Raw genomic sequence first — 17,687 nt, forward strand, 5'->3', positions numbered from 1 at the left:
CAGGGTCTCAGCACCTGGCAGGGTCAGGCCCTAAAATGTGGCAGAAACAGCAACGGGCCAGCAGGAACCCAGCAGCATTTCACTGGGGCTGGGAGCGGCTGGAAACCAGCCCGGCCCGATGAGCACACTGGGCCAGATTCTGGCCGCAGCGACGCCCTGTAAAAGCAGCACAAGCCCCCAGCGGCCAGCGCAGCCCCCCTGGGTTCACAGCAGAGAGACTGAGATTGGAACCAGGCCCTCTCTTCAGCGAGGTTCCATTTTGGTGAGCCTCCAGGAACCCGGCTCTGTACCCAGCCTCCCTGAGCACGGATCCCTGGACAGCTTTACTCTCGTAGAACGGGGCTGAGCCGGCAACGCAGCGAGGATGGACCTGGCAGTCTCTATCCTGGAGAACAGCAGCACCGGGGGGGCGGCTCTGCACAGCCCAGGCCCTGGGGCTCAGATATTATCTTGATCATCTGGGTTACAGTAACACCGAGAGGTTCCGGCTGAGATCCGGCCCCTGCTGCGCCAGGTGCTGCCCAAACACTGCCCATCCACCTTACAATCTAAGCAGAGAGGGAGGGCAAACAGAGGGAAATGGCTCGCCCAGGTGACCTGACAGGTCACCAGAACCCAGGGCTCCTGAGTCGCAGGCCAACGTCCAACCCGCTAGATCAGTGTAGCTGTCTGTCATGGACAAACACCGACAGCAAAGGGCCCTGGCTGCTCTGACATGGCCCTTGAGTTCACACGACAGACCCTTCCTTCCTGGAGGTTAATATCCCTTTAACAGATTCACGCAACACCAACAAGGGGGGGAAAATGACTTTGAACTCTGCGCTGCATCTCCAAGCTCCCGGAACTCAATTAACATCCATTTGATATCAATAACCATGTTAAGCAGCTCCCTGTTTCTGGATGCGGCTGGCTCCCGGCGTGGCTGCTCACACACACAAGCCTTTCCCACAGCTGCTGAGCCTGCCTGGCCTCTTCCTTTGAGATGAGAGAGAAAGAAATTGCAAGAGAAACCATGTCGCTTTAATCCCCACCGGGCACGGCGCCCCTGGTTAGCTCTTGTTTTCCCCTTAAAGTCGTGTTTCAGCTTGAGCCGAGCCATTGACTAGGAGACACAAAATCCTACTCAAAAGGCTCCGGCAGCTTTTCCAGCGGAGGGGGGGGGGGCGGTTTGCTAGACCTGGCATACAGAGCTCTTTGTACTGGGGGGCGGCTTCCGGGGAAACTTGATGAGTGAATTTGATGATCACGAAAGAGAAACGAACAGCATTGGGTAGAGCCGTGTGGCTGGAGTGCAAGAGACTCGCTCTCCCAATGCACCTCAGCCCTGCCCTGCAGCTCTCAAGCTTTCCCCTGAGAAGACAATGACCACGGCTCAGAATCAGGAGGTGAATAAACATCTGTTAGGGGCCAGGGATGCCGGAACTAGGGTGGGGGGAGGAGGAGGCCATGGCCCTCCCACTTTTTACCAACCATAAGGCTGAGTGAGGGGGGGGGGGGGGGGGGACAAGCGAGGGGGGGGGGGGGGGGGGGCGTGGGGGAGGGGTTGGGGCAAGGGGGGGGGGCCTCGGGGAGAGGGGGCGGTGTGAGGGTGGGGCCTCGGAGGAATGGGTGGCGTGGGGGCGGGACCTCAGGGAGAAGGGGCGGCACAGTAGGCGGGGCCACAGTTCGGGCCCTGGTGTCCACCCCCACACTTTTAGGGATCTTCCGCCACTCCTGTTAGGGATTGAGCCTCTCGAATTCATTTCTCCAGTGATCTAACCGACATCTGAACCTAGCTCTCCAGAGATGAGAGATCAGTGCACCAACCTACCGCAGCCTCTAGCATTACAGGAGAGAAACACACCAATTTGCGTCCACTTGTCAAAGGCCCACTGGCGCTCAGTGCTCTTTTTACCCACAGCTTTTCCTAATGCCACATTCCTGTTCTACACAATCCCCTTCCTCTCCCCGCCAAAGCCTCCCGAGCTAGATAATCTCATATATTATACATCTAGGAGATGATCCATCTCACAAACCCAGGCAGGCGGGGAAATCTGAAGACGGGGAAGGATTCTGCAATCAAATTATACAGTAGTTAAATCTAAATCAACAGAGAAAATGTGTGGCTTTTTATTATGAACCAAATTTGCTGGAGCAGATCTCTGTATATCGCTGCAAAGGAAAATGACTGCATTGGTGAGGATGACTGGCGTGCGAGAGAAAAATTTAAGCATCAGGAAATCAATGTCAGAACCCACTAATGTCGCTTTTGATGGCTAAGCAGCGAGACGTGGCTGAGGAGAATGAGACAGAGGAGGAAAATGGGGCGGCAGAATCTATAGCATTTTACAAATTGATTCTCCACCTTGTGTGGGGGTGGGGGGATGCGGGGGTTGCTGACCCACAGACCAGTGCCCATTATGCCAGGTAGGATCCACGTGTGATTCATGTTCTCTTCCAGAAGGCTGGGCAATTTCCACCGTAATTATTAATGAATCCTCTGCCGTGGTGATCCTCCACATTTCAGAGGCCAATCAGCCGCTTGATGTAATCCTGCCACCCCACACCGGGCCCCCTCTCGCTCTGTGTTCGGGGGAGCATCCCTTGGGAGATTTGCCTCTTGGCGCTGGCCGGCCAGTGGAAAATGTTACGGTGCATCAAGCAGAGACGAACGGCCGGGCACAGAGATCTCCCCTGTCACCAGCAGCCCACAGCTCCCTCCCTTCCCCCGTCGCAAGACACAGCCCCGAGCAGCCAGATTGAAGCTTGTCTCCATTTTTCACTCCCTTCCCCGTGAGAAATTCTGCTGGCAGCGCAAATGATGCGCAATTACTGAACTTCCCCCCCCCCCGCCCCAATAAAACAGATGGGCTGCCAAACAGGCGCTGTGCCGCCGAAGGAGGGGGCCTGGCGATTGACACACGCCATCCACGCGCTGCTGAGTGCTGGCGTGTTGCTCTTTAAAGGGGCCTGGCCAAGGCAGAGGAGCCCCGAACATGCTCCCCAACGAGCCGGGATTGCCGTGCGGTGCAACGGGTCAGCCCTTGGGCTCTGCCCATGCCCGTCTCCTCTCCAGACTAGGGCTGGCCCTGGCAGCACACGGCCCAGAGGCATCTGGCACAAATGGAAGGGCAGCGACCAGCGCTACGCTCTAGCTCCATAACCTGGCTACGCTCATCCCAGATGAGCAGGCCAGGGACCTGGCTTCTCTGGTTCAGCTGCCCTGCGCACAGGCACTCCTGTGGCACCACCACCGTGCTAATGGCATTAGCAGATGGGACAGCTGAAGCAACTTCACGCTGCTGTGCCGGGGAGAGTCACAGAGCTCTAGTGACTAGCGGTGATCCTGGTCCACAGCACAGCCACTCCCATAGGGGCTGGAGCTAACCCAGCAGGGGCCAACCTCTGTATGAAGGAGAGGGAGCTGGCTGGGGTGCAGGGGACAGAGGGGTCCCAAGGAAGAAAATGGTTGGGCTTGGAGAAGACTGCTGAGCCAATGGCTGTGCAGGGACCTTTCTGAACTGCAGTGAAAGCAGCCAGGAGGCAGGGCAGGGCAGCCCGTGGCCACAGGAGCAGCTTGAATCATAGAATCTCAGGGTTGGAAGGGACCTCAGGAGGTATCTAGTCCAACCCCTGCTCAAAGCAGGACCAACCCCAGACAGATTTTTACCCCAGTTCCCTAAATGGCCCCCTCAGGGATTGAACTCACAACCCTGGGTTTAGCAGGCCAATGCTTAAACCACTGAGCTACCCCTGAGCTTGCTTTGCTTTCTTCCTGATGTCCCCCCTTGGGCTCCAGGGCCCTGCAGCACTCCCAAGCTGGCTTCCCCGGGACAAGGCTCTCTGCAGCTCGGAGACGCTCCCTAAGGCCGACCCCTGCCGGCTGGCGCTGCGGGTGCTGGCTGCGCTCAAAGGGTGGGAGTCCATTTAGAGAGGGCGGAGCTGGCTGAGGCCACCAGCAAACTTCAAGCGACAGCTCTGTCCCGCTAGCCCTGTCCATTAGCGCTGCGGGGAGATTCCGACTGGCAGGAGGCAGCTTGTTTGAAACCACTTCCCACCCCCCAGCGCTGAAAGTTGGAAGATCCCGAGGCTCCCATCTCGCTTGGAAGAGTTGATGAGAAAATGGCCGAGAGAGAGAAATCCCAATGAGAAAAGAGGGCGAAATATGGCCCAGAGCAGGAGAGAGGGAATCTGATGGAGGAATGGCCCCAACCTGCGTCCAGCGTACCCCTTGGGGCCAGCCGGGCACTGTGTGCATGTCCTGCTGCTCCCTGCTGGATGGGACAAGCCCTGCTGGGTGTGTGCGAGGGTGTGAGCGCCGTTTAACGCACCCCACGCTGGCTGCCCTTTAGCTAGAGGGTCACATTTTGCTTGTTGACAGGTCTCCCTTTTAAGTCACACGGGTTTGAATGACAAAGTCCTTTAAATCCTCTGAGCTCCCCTGGCCACAGCAGCTTCCCGCCCAGATTAGAGGCTTTCAATGGAAACGCGGGTCAGATTTCCAGGCGCAATCCACACTTCCCCGAGCGGTGCCACAGGGCGGCCACAGCCTCTGCGGGTGCCATTGCTGGGGGTACGAGGGCGAGACATGCTGAGGTGATACCTTGTCCGCACTGTGCCAGCCCAACCCCGCCTGGCCAAATGACCTAGCAAGATGCAGGCCAGGCTTACGCGCATTGGGAGTATCCAAGAACAGCTGTCCCGGGTGGCATCCTCTAGCACCCCCACTCCCCCCGAACATGTGACGTAAGGAACGTGTGCCCACCAACGGTGCTTCCTGCACCCTCGTCTCTAGGGCTCCTGCCCAAAGAGTGAATTCCAAGCCTGCCTAGCCACACACAGCGGGATAACGCACAGCCAGCCGCAAGGGCCTGCGAAAGGAATGACCTCGCTGGAATGACGGAGTGACTGCCCGGGACGGCTCTGCCTCGGGGGATCAGGAACGGGATTCAGCTGGGCACCTCCACGATGCCCCTCTCCCGGAATCGCACGTCCTGGCCTGGGCACGTTGGCGGGCGGGTGTGAAAGGAAAGGAAGCTGCACCGCGTGCCCCATTGCAGCCACAGCAGAGAGGCCAGCATGCAGGGGAGTGCTGCAGAACCCTGCTGGCAAGGCAGAGAGCGGGGGCACCCGTGCTGCAGGGAGCTAAAGGTCTTTGCTTCCCCCAGACTGTGGTCCCAAACCTGGCACTGTTACATGAATGAGAATCTGGAGCATGGGGCCGGGAAGTCCTGCCACTCCCTGCTACCCCCCAGCCCTCCACTCTTCCTCTAATTCCTACCTGCGCTTCCTCCCGCCGGCGCCCGCGCGTTGCCTTTGGCCGGGCTCCTGTTAAATAGCCCATGAAAGAGAAATCCATTTCTCCAGGCCGGCACCCAGCAGTCGCCGGCTTCGTTATTAGCAGGGCAGTTTGGCTGGTGAGCGAACGCACGGAGGAGCCTTAGGCAAAATAAAACTTCACTGAAGCATGGCAGCCGAGGTGGGGGCAAGGCCGGCGTCTCTCCTCCGCGTTCTCTCAGGGGACAGCAAATGAGATGGCCTGTGGATCACTCCATCTGAACCGAGTGTTTAAACTGCCCCCTCCAGACACAATGCCGAGGAAAGACATTAGCCCGGGAAGCAGCAGGGAGAGCAGGCAGTTGTCTAGCAAAAAACACGAGGGAGCTCGCCACGGCGGAGAGGAGTGAGACCGGGCCACAGACCACGGCTTCGAAGGTGGTTAGAAAACCCAGGGCCAGGGGCGCGGTGCCGGGTCAGCTCTGCAAAAAGGTCGGCAGGCAACTGGGCAATATGGGCTGCCACCCCATGCCAGGGCTCAGCTGGCACTGCAAAGAACTGGAGCAGCCGGAACAGCCAGGGAGAATCAAACCAGTGGCTCTGGGTTATCAGAATGAGACAAGGAAAACCGTGGCCGTGTAACTGGCCTGCAGTGATGGTGAGAGCATGTGTGCGTGCACGCCAGGCTCCCCCCGCCTCTGCCCCCAGTTGCTGTGACTGCGGCAGAGCCCACAAGCGGGTACGGGGTGGCTAGATCTCCCCTGACCCTGCCCACGTGCCCAGCGTGGGCAGCTGCGCACTCAGATCTGGGCCGACACAGACTGTTCTAGCAGCCGTGGGGGTCTGAGGCTCCCCCCATGCCCGCCTCCTGCCAACACTGCCCCTACTGCAGCACTGCGCCTCCGACACGTCCTCCACAACCCTCCATTGGCTTCCATCCTGCCCCCTACTGCTGCCCCCTCTCTGCGGCTGCCTCAGCTCCTTGGAGAGACTCTGCCCCAGCACCTCCCTCTTCCCCGGCTTGGCCTGGCCGCTCCTGCCCTCCAGCCTCCCTGGGCAGCCGGCTCCAGCAGCATCAGGGGACCAACCATCCCTGTTCATGGCGCTGGCAGGGCGGCTCCAATGGGCTGCGGCACATTTCCCAGGCCACAGTCCCCCGCGGGGATCGGCGCCAGCACAGACCCACGAGCCGGCTGAAGTCCCACCGCGCAGGCAGAGCTCTGTCCGCAGGCACGGCGCTGGGCACCGCAGAGAAGAGGGGGCAGCACAGGGAGGGGACAGTCTAAGGCCTGGCTGGGGGCCCGCTAAGGGTTCTCGCTAAAGGACTGAGAGGTCTGCCAGTGGGCACAGCAGCAGTCAGTGCGTGGGGCAGCAGGAGGTCTCCCTAGTCCGTGCTGCCCAGGGTACTGCAAAATGCCACTACCTGCCTCTGCAGGGACCTTCGCCTGCCAGCCCCGATTCTAGGCCATGGCTAAGCCCACCAATAAGCCCGGCCTCTCCAGCTCCCTGGGAAGCAGCCGCCCATGGCCAGGCCACTCAGAGCGATCAGAGCCAGGGCAGGTCGCTCGGGGCGTTTGGCCTCCCGTGCAGGGGGTGCAGTCCGATGCAGACAGGCGGCTTTCCCCCGTACTCTCCCCGTCCCTGATCTGAGTTCCAAGCCGCTCGGTGCATGGAATGCGCGGGGAAGCCAGCACTAGATTTGCACCTGGGGGCCATGGACGGGCTGCCCCAGACGGGCCTGGGGTTTGGTGCCACCTGGATCTGGGACACACAAGGCATCATTGAGCTTTATTCCCAGGATCCTGACCCTGTCCCATAGGGAGGGACCTGGCCCCAGCACCCCAACCCCAGCTACAGAAACTGCTCCCCCTTGGGACTCGCCCCCCGCCCCGTGCCCTACAACTAATCCAGACTCCCTACAGCCACAAGGGGCAGCGCGTTCCCCAGGTGATCCCGTACCCACCATCCACAGCAGGAGCATGGCTCTCAGGTGCACCCGCGTGCCAGCTCCCCAGGCCTCTCGCACACAGATTGGCCACAGGTGCAGACCAGGGCAGTAGTGGGCCAGTGCAACCCCCCAGCATTTGCATGTGTAAAGTGGGGACTGGTATCTACAGATGCACCTTGCAGGAGGGGGAGACAAGCAGATGCACCTGCAAATCGGGGAGCTCTTGGTAAGTTTGGCCTGCGGCTCCGTCCTATGGAGACCGACACTTTTTCAAAGCTGTTCCTCAGAGTCCCACAACCCCGAGCATCCGTGCCTGAGTTTTGTGTGCGTTGCCCCCCCGCTGTCCCCCTCAGCTGAGGATTAGCCGAAGGGATACAAGGAGCAGGACCGGGGTAGGGAGTTAGCAGTGGGCAAGTCTGCTCTGGGCATGTAGCATCCGGGCTATGGAGGCCCGGCCCAAAGAGTCAGGGGAAGAGATGCAGCCCTTTGGGGAGTCCCGGGTTGATTCTGTGGAGGGGACCAATGGACGGTTCGTGCTAATTCTACCCATCACCAGCAAGAGAAAAACATCCGCTGAGGATTTAAGGACGGTGAGCTGGAAACGGCTCTGCTCCTGCCGCAGATCCGCTCCTCACTAGCCAGAGTGCCCGGCTCCCTGTCCTGCCCTTGCAGGTCAGTGCTGATCCCATGCCAGGTGCTTGGCACACAGGGATGTGGTCCCGGAGCCGACGGGCCTGCAATCTAGGCAGGCCCCAGGCAAACGCAGCAGAGGGAGCAGGGGAGGAGGGCAGGGGAGGCGGAGTGCTTCTCGGAGGAGGGCTGGAGGGGAGGGCAGAGGCATGGGGAAGTGCCCCACAATCCACTCACACCCCGGGGGGGGGTCACTGATCTCATTCTCCACAGTGCTATTCCCAAAGTCTGGGGACAGTCGCAGTGAATGTTACAAGGGTCTCTCCTGGGTCCCCACCCCTGGAGCCGCACTGAAGCTGACTGGGACCCCCAGACAGGCCAGGCCCAACCCCCTGGGTCCAAACACTCGCTGGTCAATCCGACCTGGCTCTGAAACCTGCAGCTGGGCCCCCTCGAGAATGGGCTGCACCGATGGCCGGACCCCAGCGGGGTGGCTACCTAGCGGGGTACGGGGTGGGCCCCAGCCCTTGCCCAGAACTCCTGCCAGCGCGTCGCAGCGAGGGAACAGCCCCGAGGGCCGTGGGAGCCTGTCCTGCCAACCACAGCCAGTCAGCGCCTGCTTAGCATCACCACTGGGAGGCTCAGCACCGCCCCCTGAGAGCGCCCGGGCGGCTCCTTCAGCGACAATTCAATGAGGTCAGAAAAAAAGCCAGCTGCTGCCAGCTCCTCCGCCCTGCCGAGCGAGAGGCGCCTGCCAGACAGTTGATGTGACAGGTTTAGGGCTGGCAGGATTTATGGAACGCTTGGGCTGCGGGAGAAACAGGCTGGCACAGAGACAAGCAAACAGGCCCCAGCCTCAGCCACCTTGGGCTGGGCTGGCGCGAGAGGCAGGCCCCAGGGCCCAGGAAGGGACGGCGGCAGAGGGACAGGGCGGCGGCTGGGGCTTGGCCGACATGGCCAAGTTAGCTCGGCGTCGCTGTCGGGAAAAGCTGCCACCCCCCAGGGACAGAGCTGTGCTGGCCACGCCCCAGTGCAGAGCCGGGAGCCTGGCACAAAAGCCCATTTGCTGGTCTAGCTTATTGCGTTCAGGCAGGTAGGTTAAGCTCTGGCCAGTCTAAGCTGCATTTCCAGGGGGGCAAAGCTCTGCCAGCCAAGCCTTCAGTGCCGGCAAGGCAAGGCAGCCTCAGAGGCCCTGAAGGGGGGGGGATGGGGCACAATGGGGCTGGCAAACACAAATCCCGCATGACCACGACCTCCCGCAGTCCTTGAACAGCTTCCTGGCCTGACTACAGCCTTCAAACCCAGCCTGCGGGGTCGGTGCAGGGAGCGGGCAGGCCGGAGCCAGCCAGGCCAGGCCCAGCGCTGCTCCCCAGGTAGCGCTTGCACGGCTTGCCAGGGGCCCCCGTTCCACCCCCCAGGTGCTGGGCACTGCGCCGTGGCTAGGGAAAGCCGCACGGGGGCCCAGGCCTCATGTGTTCCCCGTGGCACAGCCAGAAGAGAGGGGGCGGGCGGCGGGGCCGGGGACAGCAGGAGTGGAGGGCTTTGGTTTACGCTGGCTGATCTATCTGAGCTGAGCTTCCCGCGGAGCAGTCATGTGTGTGTGACGAGCAAGCAGTAACAGCCGCCACGGCTCTCCCTGCACCTTGTCCTCACAGCTGGGATCAGAGCACCTCCAGCCCGCGCCCCAGGGCACAGAGCCCCCAGGGCACAGAGCTGGGCTCCACAGCTGGATCTGGGTTAATATCGGGAAGGGAGTTTAAGTGGGGAGTGGGGACAGGTAACAGGGTGTCAGAGCGGGCCTTGGATTGGCTTTGAATGATGGGGACATGCCCAGAGGCTAGGGTGACGGGCAGTAACGCCTTTCTCTACAACTGCATTGCTGGCCTTGCAGGATCTGGGGATCCCTTTGCTCAGAGCATTGTGCCCTTGCCCTGCCGTAGCCCTGAGGGGCGAGGGAGCACAGGGCCCCCTGTCCCAAAGACACAGAGACAGACACTGTGCTCAGACACAGGGCCTGATCCTGCAGCCTGCTGGGCTCCCGCTCCAAGGCAGTCACCCCACTGATCCGCACAGGCGTTGCCAAGCAGCCCATCCACACCTGTCTCACATAAAACCATGGTTCTGAGTCCCTGAGCGATCACAGCAGTGGGGCTGTTAACCCCGGCGTCCTGCCCGGTCTTCGGTAAGTAACACTCTGCCCATCCAGTATCCCCCTTCAGCTTCAGCGAGACAAACACTTCTTCCCTCCTTGCCCCAAACAACTGCACAGAGCATTGCTGTGTGCTGTTCCAGCTGCAGCAACTCACCCCCGAGGCGGCTGCATCTCAGCACTGTGTGGGTGATCCCTGGACAAACAGTTGCCAACCCACACCCCAGAGGCAGCTGCATCTCAGCACTGGGTGGGCAACCCTGTATAAAAAACTGCTGCATTTCATCCTAGAGGTGACTGCATGGGGGTGGGGGAATCCTTGTGCAACAGCAGCTGTGTTCCGCCCCAGAGGTGGCTGCATTTCAGTACCAGGTAAGTGACCCTTATATAAACAGCTGTTACATTCCACCCCAGAGAAGGCTGCATTTCAGCACAGGGTGACATGATCCCTGTATATCCCTTAACCTAGCCTCACTGGGGGGCACTGGGAGTCTTGATTCAGGTTTGTAAAGCACTTTGTGATCCGGGGGGTGAAAGGTGCTCGAGAAGAGCAGAGTAACGCCATCACCGCACGCCATGTTCAATGCCCTCCCAAAGCGGGTGCTGTGCATGGTGCTGGACGGGAAAATCCCTGCCTGACCCCCACCGTCAATCACTCGGCTTCGTCCTGAAGCCTGGGGCTCCTTGAAGGGAGCTGCTGTGAGTGCCTGGGGTCAGCTCCGGCCCTAGGCGAGTATCTCAGAGCGGGGCTGGGCGAGGGGTATGTCTCAGGCACTCCCTCCCCGCCACCCCCCGACGTCATTTCAAGGGCCCCTCTCCCGGCTCCACTCTTACCTCTGGGTTCCTCTGCCTGTTTGGCCAGTTTGCGCAGGGCGGCAGCGAAGCTGGAGGAAGGCGCTGACTGGACTGACAAGGAGCTGTTGGCCGCTGGGCTGCCATTGGGCACAAGGGAGCCATTGAGAGGAGAAGGGGTCAGGGGGCTGACGGTGGCCGTGGTCCGGGTCGCAGTGGAGAGCATTCCTAGTGAAGGTGACTTTGGCTCATGGCTCATGCCTGAAACAAGGAAAAGAACAATCCAGATCACCGGGAGAGAAGGCGCCTGAGTCACCTGAGAGTCGCTACTGCATGCAGGGACAGAGGCCGGGGCAGACGACAGCACTCGGCTCCTGGCACGGACAGAGGCAGCCCAGCAGCCATCCACCCCCGGCACCCACGCAGGGCTTTCCAGCCGCAGATCTCAAAGCGCTCTGCAAAGGCAGCACCCCCGTTTACCGAGGGGGAGACGAGGGACAGGACTGCCCTAAAGTTGCCCCCAGTTGAAGCCAAGTCTCCCAGCTCCCTGGTCACCAGTCACAGCTGCCCGATGCCCAGCAAGGCCAGCCCCGGGCGGTAGTGGGGGAACGGGCGCGTCTCTTAAGGGAGCTGCCCAGGCCCGCGCCCAGCAGGGCTGGGAGTCTCCTCTGCTTGCACCCGCAAACTTGGATCAGCCTAAGGGGGCAACCACGTACAATCACCATAGCTCACCATCCACCCAGGCCAGCCGCCTCCCTGGTCTCTCTGGGTGCTACATGGAGCTCCCATTCCGGCATCTGAGCATCTCCCACTTGAGGTACCCTCCCAACGCTCCCCTCCAGAGGGGCACGCTGCCCCCATCTGACAGAGACCACGGGCCCGGGCCCCAGAGCTCGTGAGGTTCCTAACTTCCCTGGGAACCTAATGAAAGTGACTCAGCCAAGAACCTGTGGTGGGGCCAGGAATTGGACCAAAATCCCCATTCAGTGCTCCACCCACACAGAACTGCATCAAAGACTCCGTACGCCAACAGCGTCCCAGCTCCAAAAGGAGCCCGCCTGCCACATCAATACTGATACAAGCCCAGCTGACCCTGCGCGCTACGAGCGCCCGACCCTCCCCTCGCACTGCGGACTCCCAGGAGGAGACCGCCTTTACAGACGAGCCCATCTGGAGGAAGTCACGGGCAGCCGTGCAAGGGGAAGAGGCAGAAACTGATGCCAGGCAGGTTCCAAAGAAAGCAGGAGCAGACCTGCCCAAAGGGGAGAGGCAGCGGCGGGCAGACCATTGGGGCCAGATCCCAAACACAGACGTCTTGGAAGAAGGCCTGGGGTCAGGCTGCACCGGCCTAGGATCTGCTAGAACAGGAGCTGTTGGACTTTCAGTCCTTTTCCCGAAATCCAGTGGGAAGGGAGGGAATCAGAGACAACAAAAATAGTGAATCTAAGCTCTGATTTCACCATCCCACCGGGACTCACAAGATCGGACACTGAGCGAGCAACTGGGCTTCCCCCTTTGGCTCCGCGGGGAAGGGGGGGGGGGGGAGAAATAGACGGGGATTTCAGCCGAAAGCAAGAAAGTCTTTGAAACCCTCCTGCCCAACGAGCCCAACCGCCCCCTGGCCTGTGGAGTCGCATGGCGCCGGGGGCACAAAGCATGGCCCCTTCTCCCATCCCCTCCTCCGAAACCCCCAGCCCCACAACAATGAATCAAACGCCCACCCGGTGCCCAGGTCAGCCGGGCCACTTCCCTGCAAAGGAGAGAGTAGAGAATCAAAGAGCTTACAGAGCGCAGGCCGGCAGGTGACTCCCGGCTTCCGTCAGCTGAGGGCTCGGGGGCTTTGGGTTTAATTTCTGTAGCCCGCGATGGATTATAAAAGAGAGCGGCGCTCAGGGAAACCCCATTCTTCCCAGCGAGCGCTCGGAGCTTATCTAACAAAGCAGCGGCACACAGACACTGCTCCCCACAGAAACCAGGCTGACACTCTCGGCTGAACAGCTGCCGCGAAGTCACATGGCCCCAGCTGATCTGTAATATCCAGGGCCGCTTTTAGATAACAGTGGTGTTTTGTCAGCGCAGCGCCCAGCAGCAGGCCCTATTGAGCGCGTCTGAAGCAGCATTGATCCAGGCGTTTGACCCCGCCGTGTCCTCCGCTCTGGCGCTAAAGGCGGAAGAGGGAGAAAGCAGCCAGGAGCGGGCTGAGCCGCCGCGCTCGCCCATGAGTCTGCGAGGGCTGAGCAAGAATTAGCACAAACTGCACCACTGATTGCTCAGCCAGACGCAGGGGGCCCTCAGCCGTGGCCTCGCAGCTGCTGCTCGGAGCAGCGCACGGGGAGAGGTGACTCCCTGCTCCGGGCTTCTCGCTCAGCTGGGAATGAATGGACTCAAATACAGCTTAGGAAAGAGGAAGGTCCATGGCTGCCAGGCGGTTCTGCCAATGCCCCTCATTCCCGACCCGCAGCCCCTGCTAGTCATCCAGCCCTGGGCTCCCCCAGTACCCACAGAGCTCTGCCAATGCCCCTCAATCCCGACCCGCAGCCCCTTTACCATCCCAGGTCTGGGCAGAAATTGCCGATCAGGCTTCACACGGTGTAAAGAATTGTTTTGTGGCAGAACAAACATCCACTGGCCCCTCACACTCATTGCCCCCGCGCCCCGAGCCAGGTGGGAATCCAGGGTTATGGGGTGAAGGGCCTGTCACCATTGCAGAGACGGGAACACTGACAATCACGGGAGCTCTTCTGAAGTCCCGCCTCATTGGGCCCTTCCCAGCCCTGCCCCCGCTGGGCAACACCGAACCGCCCCTTTCACTGAGCACCCCCCCACCCCATGCCGGGTCCCCCTGCACTTCAGCGCCAGCCGTGCATACCCAGGAACGGGCGCTCCGGCCACAACCACCAGCACCTCGTCAGCACCTGCACTGCCTCTCCGTCCTGTATCCCCGTCACCTGCACCAATGGGGGGCTGGCCCCCCATCCCCCAGCCTCCCTCGCCTTCCCAAGGCACCGACCCCAAGCTGAAGGTGATGGCGGAGGGAGCAAGGGGGTCCGAAGACTTTCCTTAGACCGTCCATCCAGGCTACTTCTCTTCTCACCCCTGCCCAACCGCGTGGCACAACCCACCCCTGCTGCAGAGCAGCCACTGGCCACCCCAGGTCCCAGAGACAGGATGGAGCCACGCAACCCCTGCAGCCACCGTCGCCCACCCTCCCTTCCCGCCAGGAGAACATTCCTAGCCTGTGGGGCCGCCCCTGCGCTGCAGTGTCGCTGCGGACACTGGGGCCTTAGCACTCGCTATGGACGGGGCAGGGCTTGGCTCACCTGCCAGCAACAGGGCGCCAGGAAGAGCTGCCAGGGGAGGACAGCCGGGGTAACTGGGTGAGCTCAGAGCCAGGCAGGCTCTTGCCAGCTTGTGCCAGGCCCCATTGGCCCAGGAAAGGGCAGGCTGGGGCATAGATTCTGTGCCTCTGGCGGACAGGCTGGCAGGAGCTGCCCGGCGCCCAAGCAGTGATCCGTCAGAGCCATCCATGAACACTCTTCACTGCAGTCAGACCTACTCTGCCGGCTGCTCTCTCGGCTTGTAGCTCCAGCCGGAGCTCTGGGTTCAAACGGGGCTGTGGGGCGTTACCGCCGCACCTGACAGAACTGGTTTGTTGCAGGACGCCCTGGGGGGAAGTTCTCTGGCCCTCCTGGGGCTGGGCAGGGATCAGACTAGACAGTCAGAATGATATCCCTGACGGGAGGCCGGCCAGGGGCTCCAAGTGCCGGGACAGCGCCTGCCACCTTCCTGCACTCAGAACAGGCTGCAGAGCACCGGAAAGCCCACATCAGCGCCGGGAGGCCAGGGCGTGTCGCCTCACAACAATCTCCTCTGGGCTCTCTGCCCCAGGCTGCCGTCCCTGCATCGGCGGCCCCCCCAGGGAAGCTGCGTGTCTGGCTCTCCTGGGCATGGAGGTGGCCAAGCAGGAGAGGGGACGAGGGGGCACACCAGGAAAATGCCACTGGGTTCAGAGGGAACTTGGCACTGATGTGACCCCAGGGGGCAGGTCACAGCTTCCCCCAAATCACCTCAATCTACAAGCTCCCCCATTATCCCCCCCTGTCCTGGCACCTTCCAAGGGACTTCTCCAAACTGGGAATCTTCCACACATGGGGGGATCCCCCCGCCTGGCTCCCATCTGCTGTGGCCACTGGAGCCAGGACTTTCCCTCTCCCGGGCTGCCCAGAGGAGCCCTTCCCATCAGAGGCCCAGCCAGAGCTCTGCTGCATCTCTGCTGGCGCTAAAGGGGCCAGATGACAGCGAGGGCACAAAGGGTGGGTGGCTGCGCTTTGTCTCAGCTGCATGGCGCCGCCTCACCCCTCAGCCCAGCTCCGGGGTTGTCTCCATCTGAGGAAGGCCCCATCTAATCAAGCCTCTGGGGCACTAAGCGACCGGGCTCCGGGGGATATAGCCCAACCGACGGGACCAGGGAGCCCAGAGAACCAGGCTGGGAACGAGAGCTGGGCCCAGCCTCCTAGCACGTTCCACACGCAGTCTCGGTGAGGCCTGGCTCAAAGCCTTTCCCCACTCAACGCAATCCCCGGACGGCACCTCAGGAAGGGCTCGTCTTCACTACTGCCTGGCTGAGGCCTGGTTCCATTTTGCAGCTGGGCCTGGGCCATCACCTGAGGCGCTAGCAGGCTCTGTAAAGGTGGCCTGTGAAACCCTGGAGCTTGTGCCATTCTGCCCTTCTCTGCGCCGGACAGCAGGCTAGTTCTTCACACAGGTCGTCTCGCCTCAGAAATCTCCGGCACGGCAAACCGGGCTGCCCTTGGCAAGCAGCCGGCGTGTCTCACAGCACGTGGGCTGAGGGGACAGGGAGCCATCTTTAGCCAAGACTTCCTTTCTCCAGCATGCTCACTGGCCACTGGAGTAAGATGTGTGTCAACAGCCAAGCACTCAGGCGCAGTGCTAAACCGACGGCCGCCCAGCTTTCCCTCTGGCTGTCACACGCTCTCCGGTCACCACAGACTCTCCCCAGCTGGACAGGAGGCGAATTTCTAATGTAAACACCAAACAAAAACCCTTTCCAGCTTCCTTTCTTCCCCACCTCCCTGGCCTCTGCAGCTCCTCAGTGCCCCATGTGACAGAGCCCTACTGCAGTGAGACAACAACTGCACCGCCAGCAGGTCTCCAGGCACGGTGCCACACACAGGGGGCCTACGTGTGCATTGAACAGGGATGCTTGAGAAGCGCAGGAGCAGCTGCTGCACGTCTGTGGGGAGACGGGGAAGAGGCAGGGAGAAAGCCAAGCACTTGAGTGGCCCGATTCCTGGGGAAGATGGAAGGGGAGGGCGGTGGTTCTGGAGTGTCACTCAGCATTTATTAATCTTTGGCCCCGGTGGCCTCGAGAGACACCCAGCGAGCCCGAGCTCTCTGCCTCTCCCCTCACCTCTGCCCTCATTATAGAGGCATTTATTAACTTCTGCGCTCTCAGCCATTGACTGGAGTCTTGTCTACATGATCAGCTCATGTAAATTCATTATCCTAACAGCTGGGAATAAAACCCTGCCTGAGCGGGAAGGGAGCTGACGGATGAGGGCTGTGGGGGCGGCGTGTGCCAGGCAAGGGATCTCCTGCCTTTTATGGCACCTGCTTGAGCCAGAGGGAGCGGGCGGCGGAGGGGGAAGAGGGGCTGCAGCCCTGAAATGTCTGTTCTAAACCAACATGCAGCATGTCAAACAGCAGCTCTTCGGCGCGCTGGGTCCATGAACCCTCCCAGTGCCGTCCCTTCCCTAAAGCCGTCGCCCATCACCGCAGCCTCCGGGGGCTCCGCACAGAGCCAGGCTGCAGCGCCGGCAGACAGTCACCAAGGCCCAGGTTTTCCAAAGCATTTAGACTCCTAACATCCATCGCGAGCGGCGGGGGCGCCCGGTGGCCTGCGCGGTACATGTTTGGTGGGTCCCATGCCACGGCAAACCCCCTAAGCGCATCTCAGCAGAGAAGCCCGGGCCAGCCTGGAAGCGATCCCCCTCTCTCGGGAGCAGAGAGTCGCTGCCCGGGCTGTCCCTGTCGCGTTTCTAATGAAGCTGCCCGTCTCCAGGGCTGGCAACTCACCCCGGCGCCCCGCCCCAGTGAGGCCACGTTCACACACTCGCTGATGGGGGAGGCACCAATCAGGACTCCTGGGTCCTGGTGCTAACTCAGCCCTGTCTCCGTGTCTCCTCGGGCCCTGCAGAGCGAATGTCACGGACTCACCTCAGCAGGGCGCTTTGAGATCCCTAGGTGAGCATTAGGGCTCCTGCTGCCACACCCCTTGGCGATAAGGAGCCCGGATGGGTTAATCAGTAACTCCCCCATTCACAGGGAGCCGGACCAGCTGTCCCAGGGCACCAGCCGATAGAAAGCAAGCCTCTTCTCCGCCATTAAGTATGGCATCTGTATCCCGCCGCACCCCCCTGCCCAATAAATGGTTCAAGAAGCATTACTAATCAGCACTCTGCCTGCCTCCTGCCGATTCCATAATTACTCCTTCCTTTCATCCCCGGCTCTGCGCAGACACCAGACCTCAGGCCTGCTGCCTCGCTGCTCTGTAATTACAAGCTAATAGCGTCAATGAATTTTCTGCTGGGGCCCAGTTCAAGCACCAATCCCGCCCCTTCCCCCTTGACGACCCCCCTTGGGGTAATTACACCCTGGAATGCCGGGCGCAGCAAGCCTCCGCATTTCCTCACAGGAGCTCACTGGCGGCCTGAATTACCTAATCACCCCACTCGGTAATTCTTCATTACCGGAGAAAGAAATGTTTGTGAACAAATAAAGGACGCCCCAGAGCTGGGTGCACTGGGCCTTCCCCGCCCCCGCAAGCGGAGCCTCCCTGTGCCCCCACCCACCCACATACGCCTCTCCCGGGGGGGAGACACACACAGAGCA

General features: G+C 61.0%; 1 protein-coding gene across 3 annotated transcripts in view; it reads right to left on the reverse strand.

The window, feature by feature from the left end:
• LOC112108572 (genetic suppressor element 1) overlaps nucleotides 1-17,687 on the reverse strand; it is a 231,507-nt gene that overhangs the window by 39,094 nt on the left and 174,726 nt on the right. For 2 of the 3 annotated variants that reach the window (XM_026663682.2, XM_024202760.2), the window contains exon 2: nucleotides 10,818-11,036. In XM_026663682.2, the coding sequence (XP_026519467.1) occupies nucleotides 10,818-11,034 (217 nt within the window). In that variant the 5' untranslated portion in view covers nucleotides 11,035-11,036. Of the gene's footprint in view, nucleotides 1-10,817; nucleotides 11,037-12,560; nucleotides 12,666-17,687 lie in introns of those variants that run through there. The other variant, XM_026663683.2, reaches the window with a different exon arrangement.

Source organism: Terrapene carolina, unplaced genomic scaffold, assembly GCF_002925995.2.
Source record: "Terrapene carolina triunguis isolate 2854851 unplaced genomic scaffold, T_m_triunguis-2.0 Scaffold33891, whole genome shotgun sequence".
NCBI classification, from domain to species: Eukaryota; Metazoa; Chordata; order Testudines; family Emydidae; genus Terrapene; species Terrapene triunguis.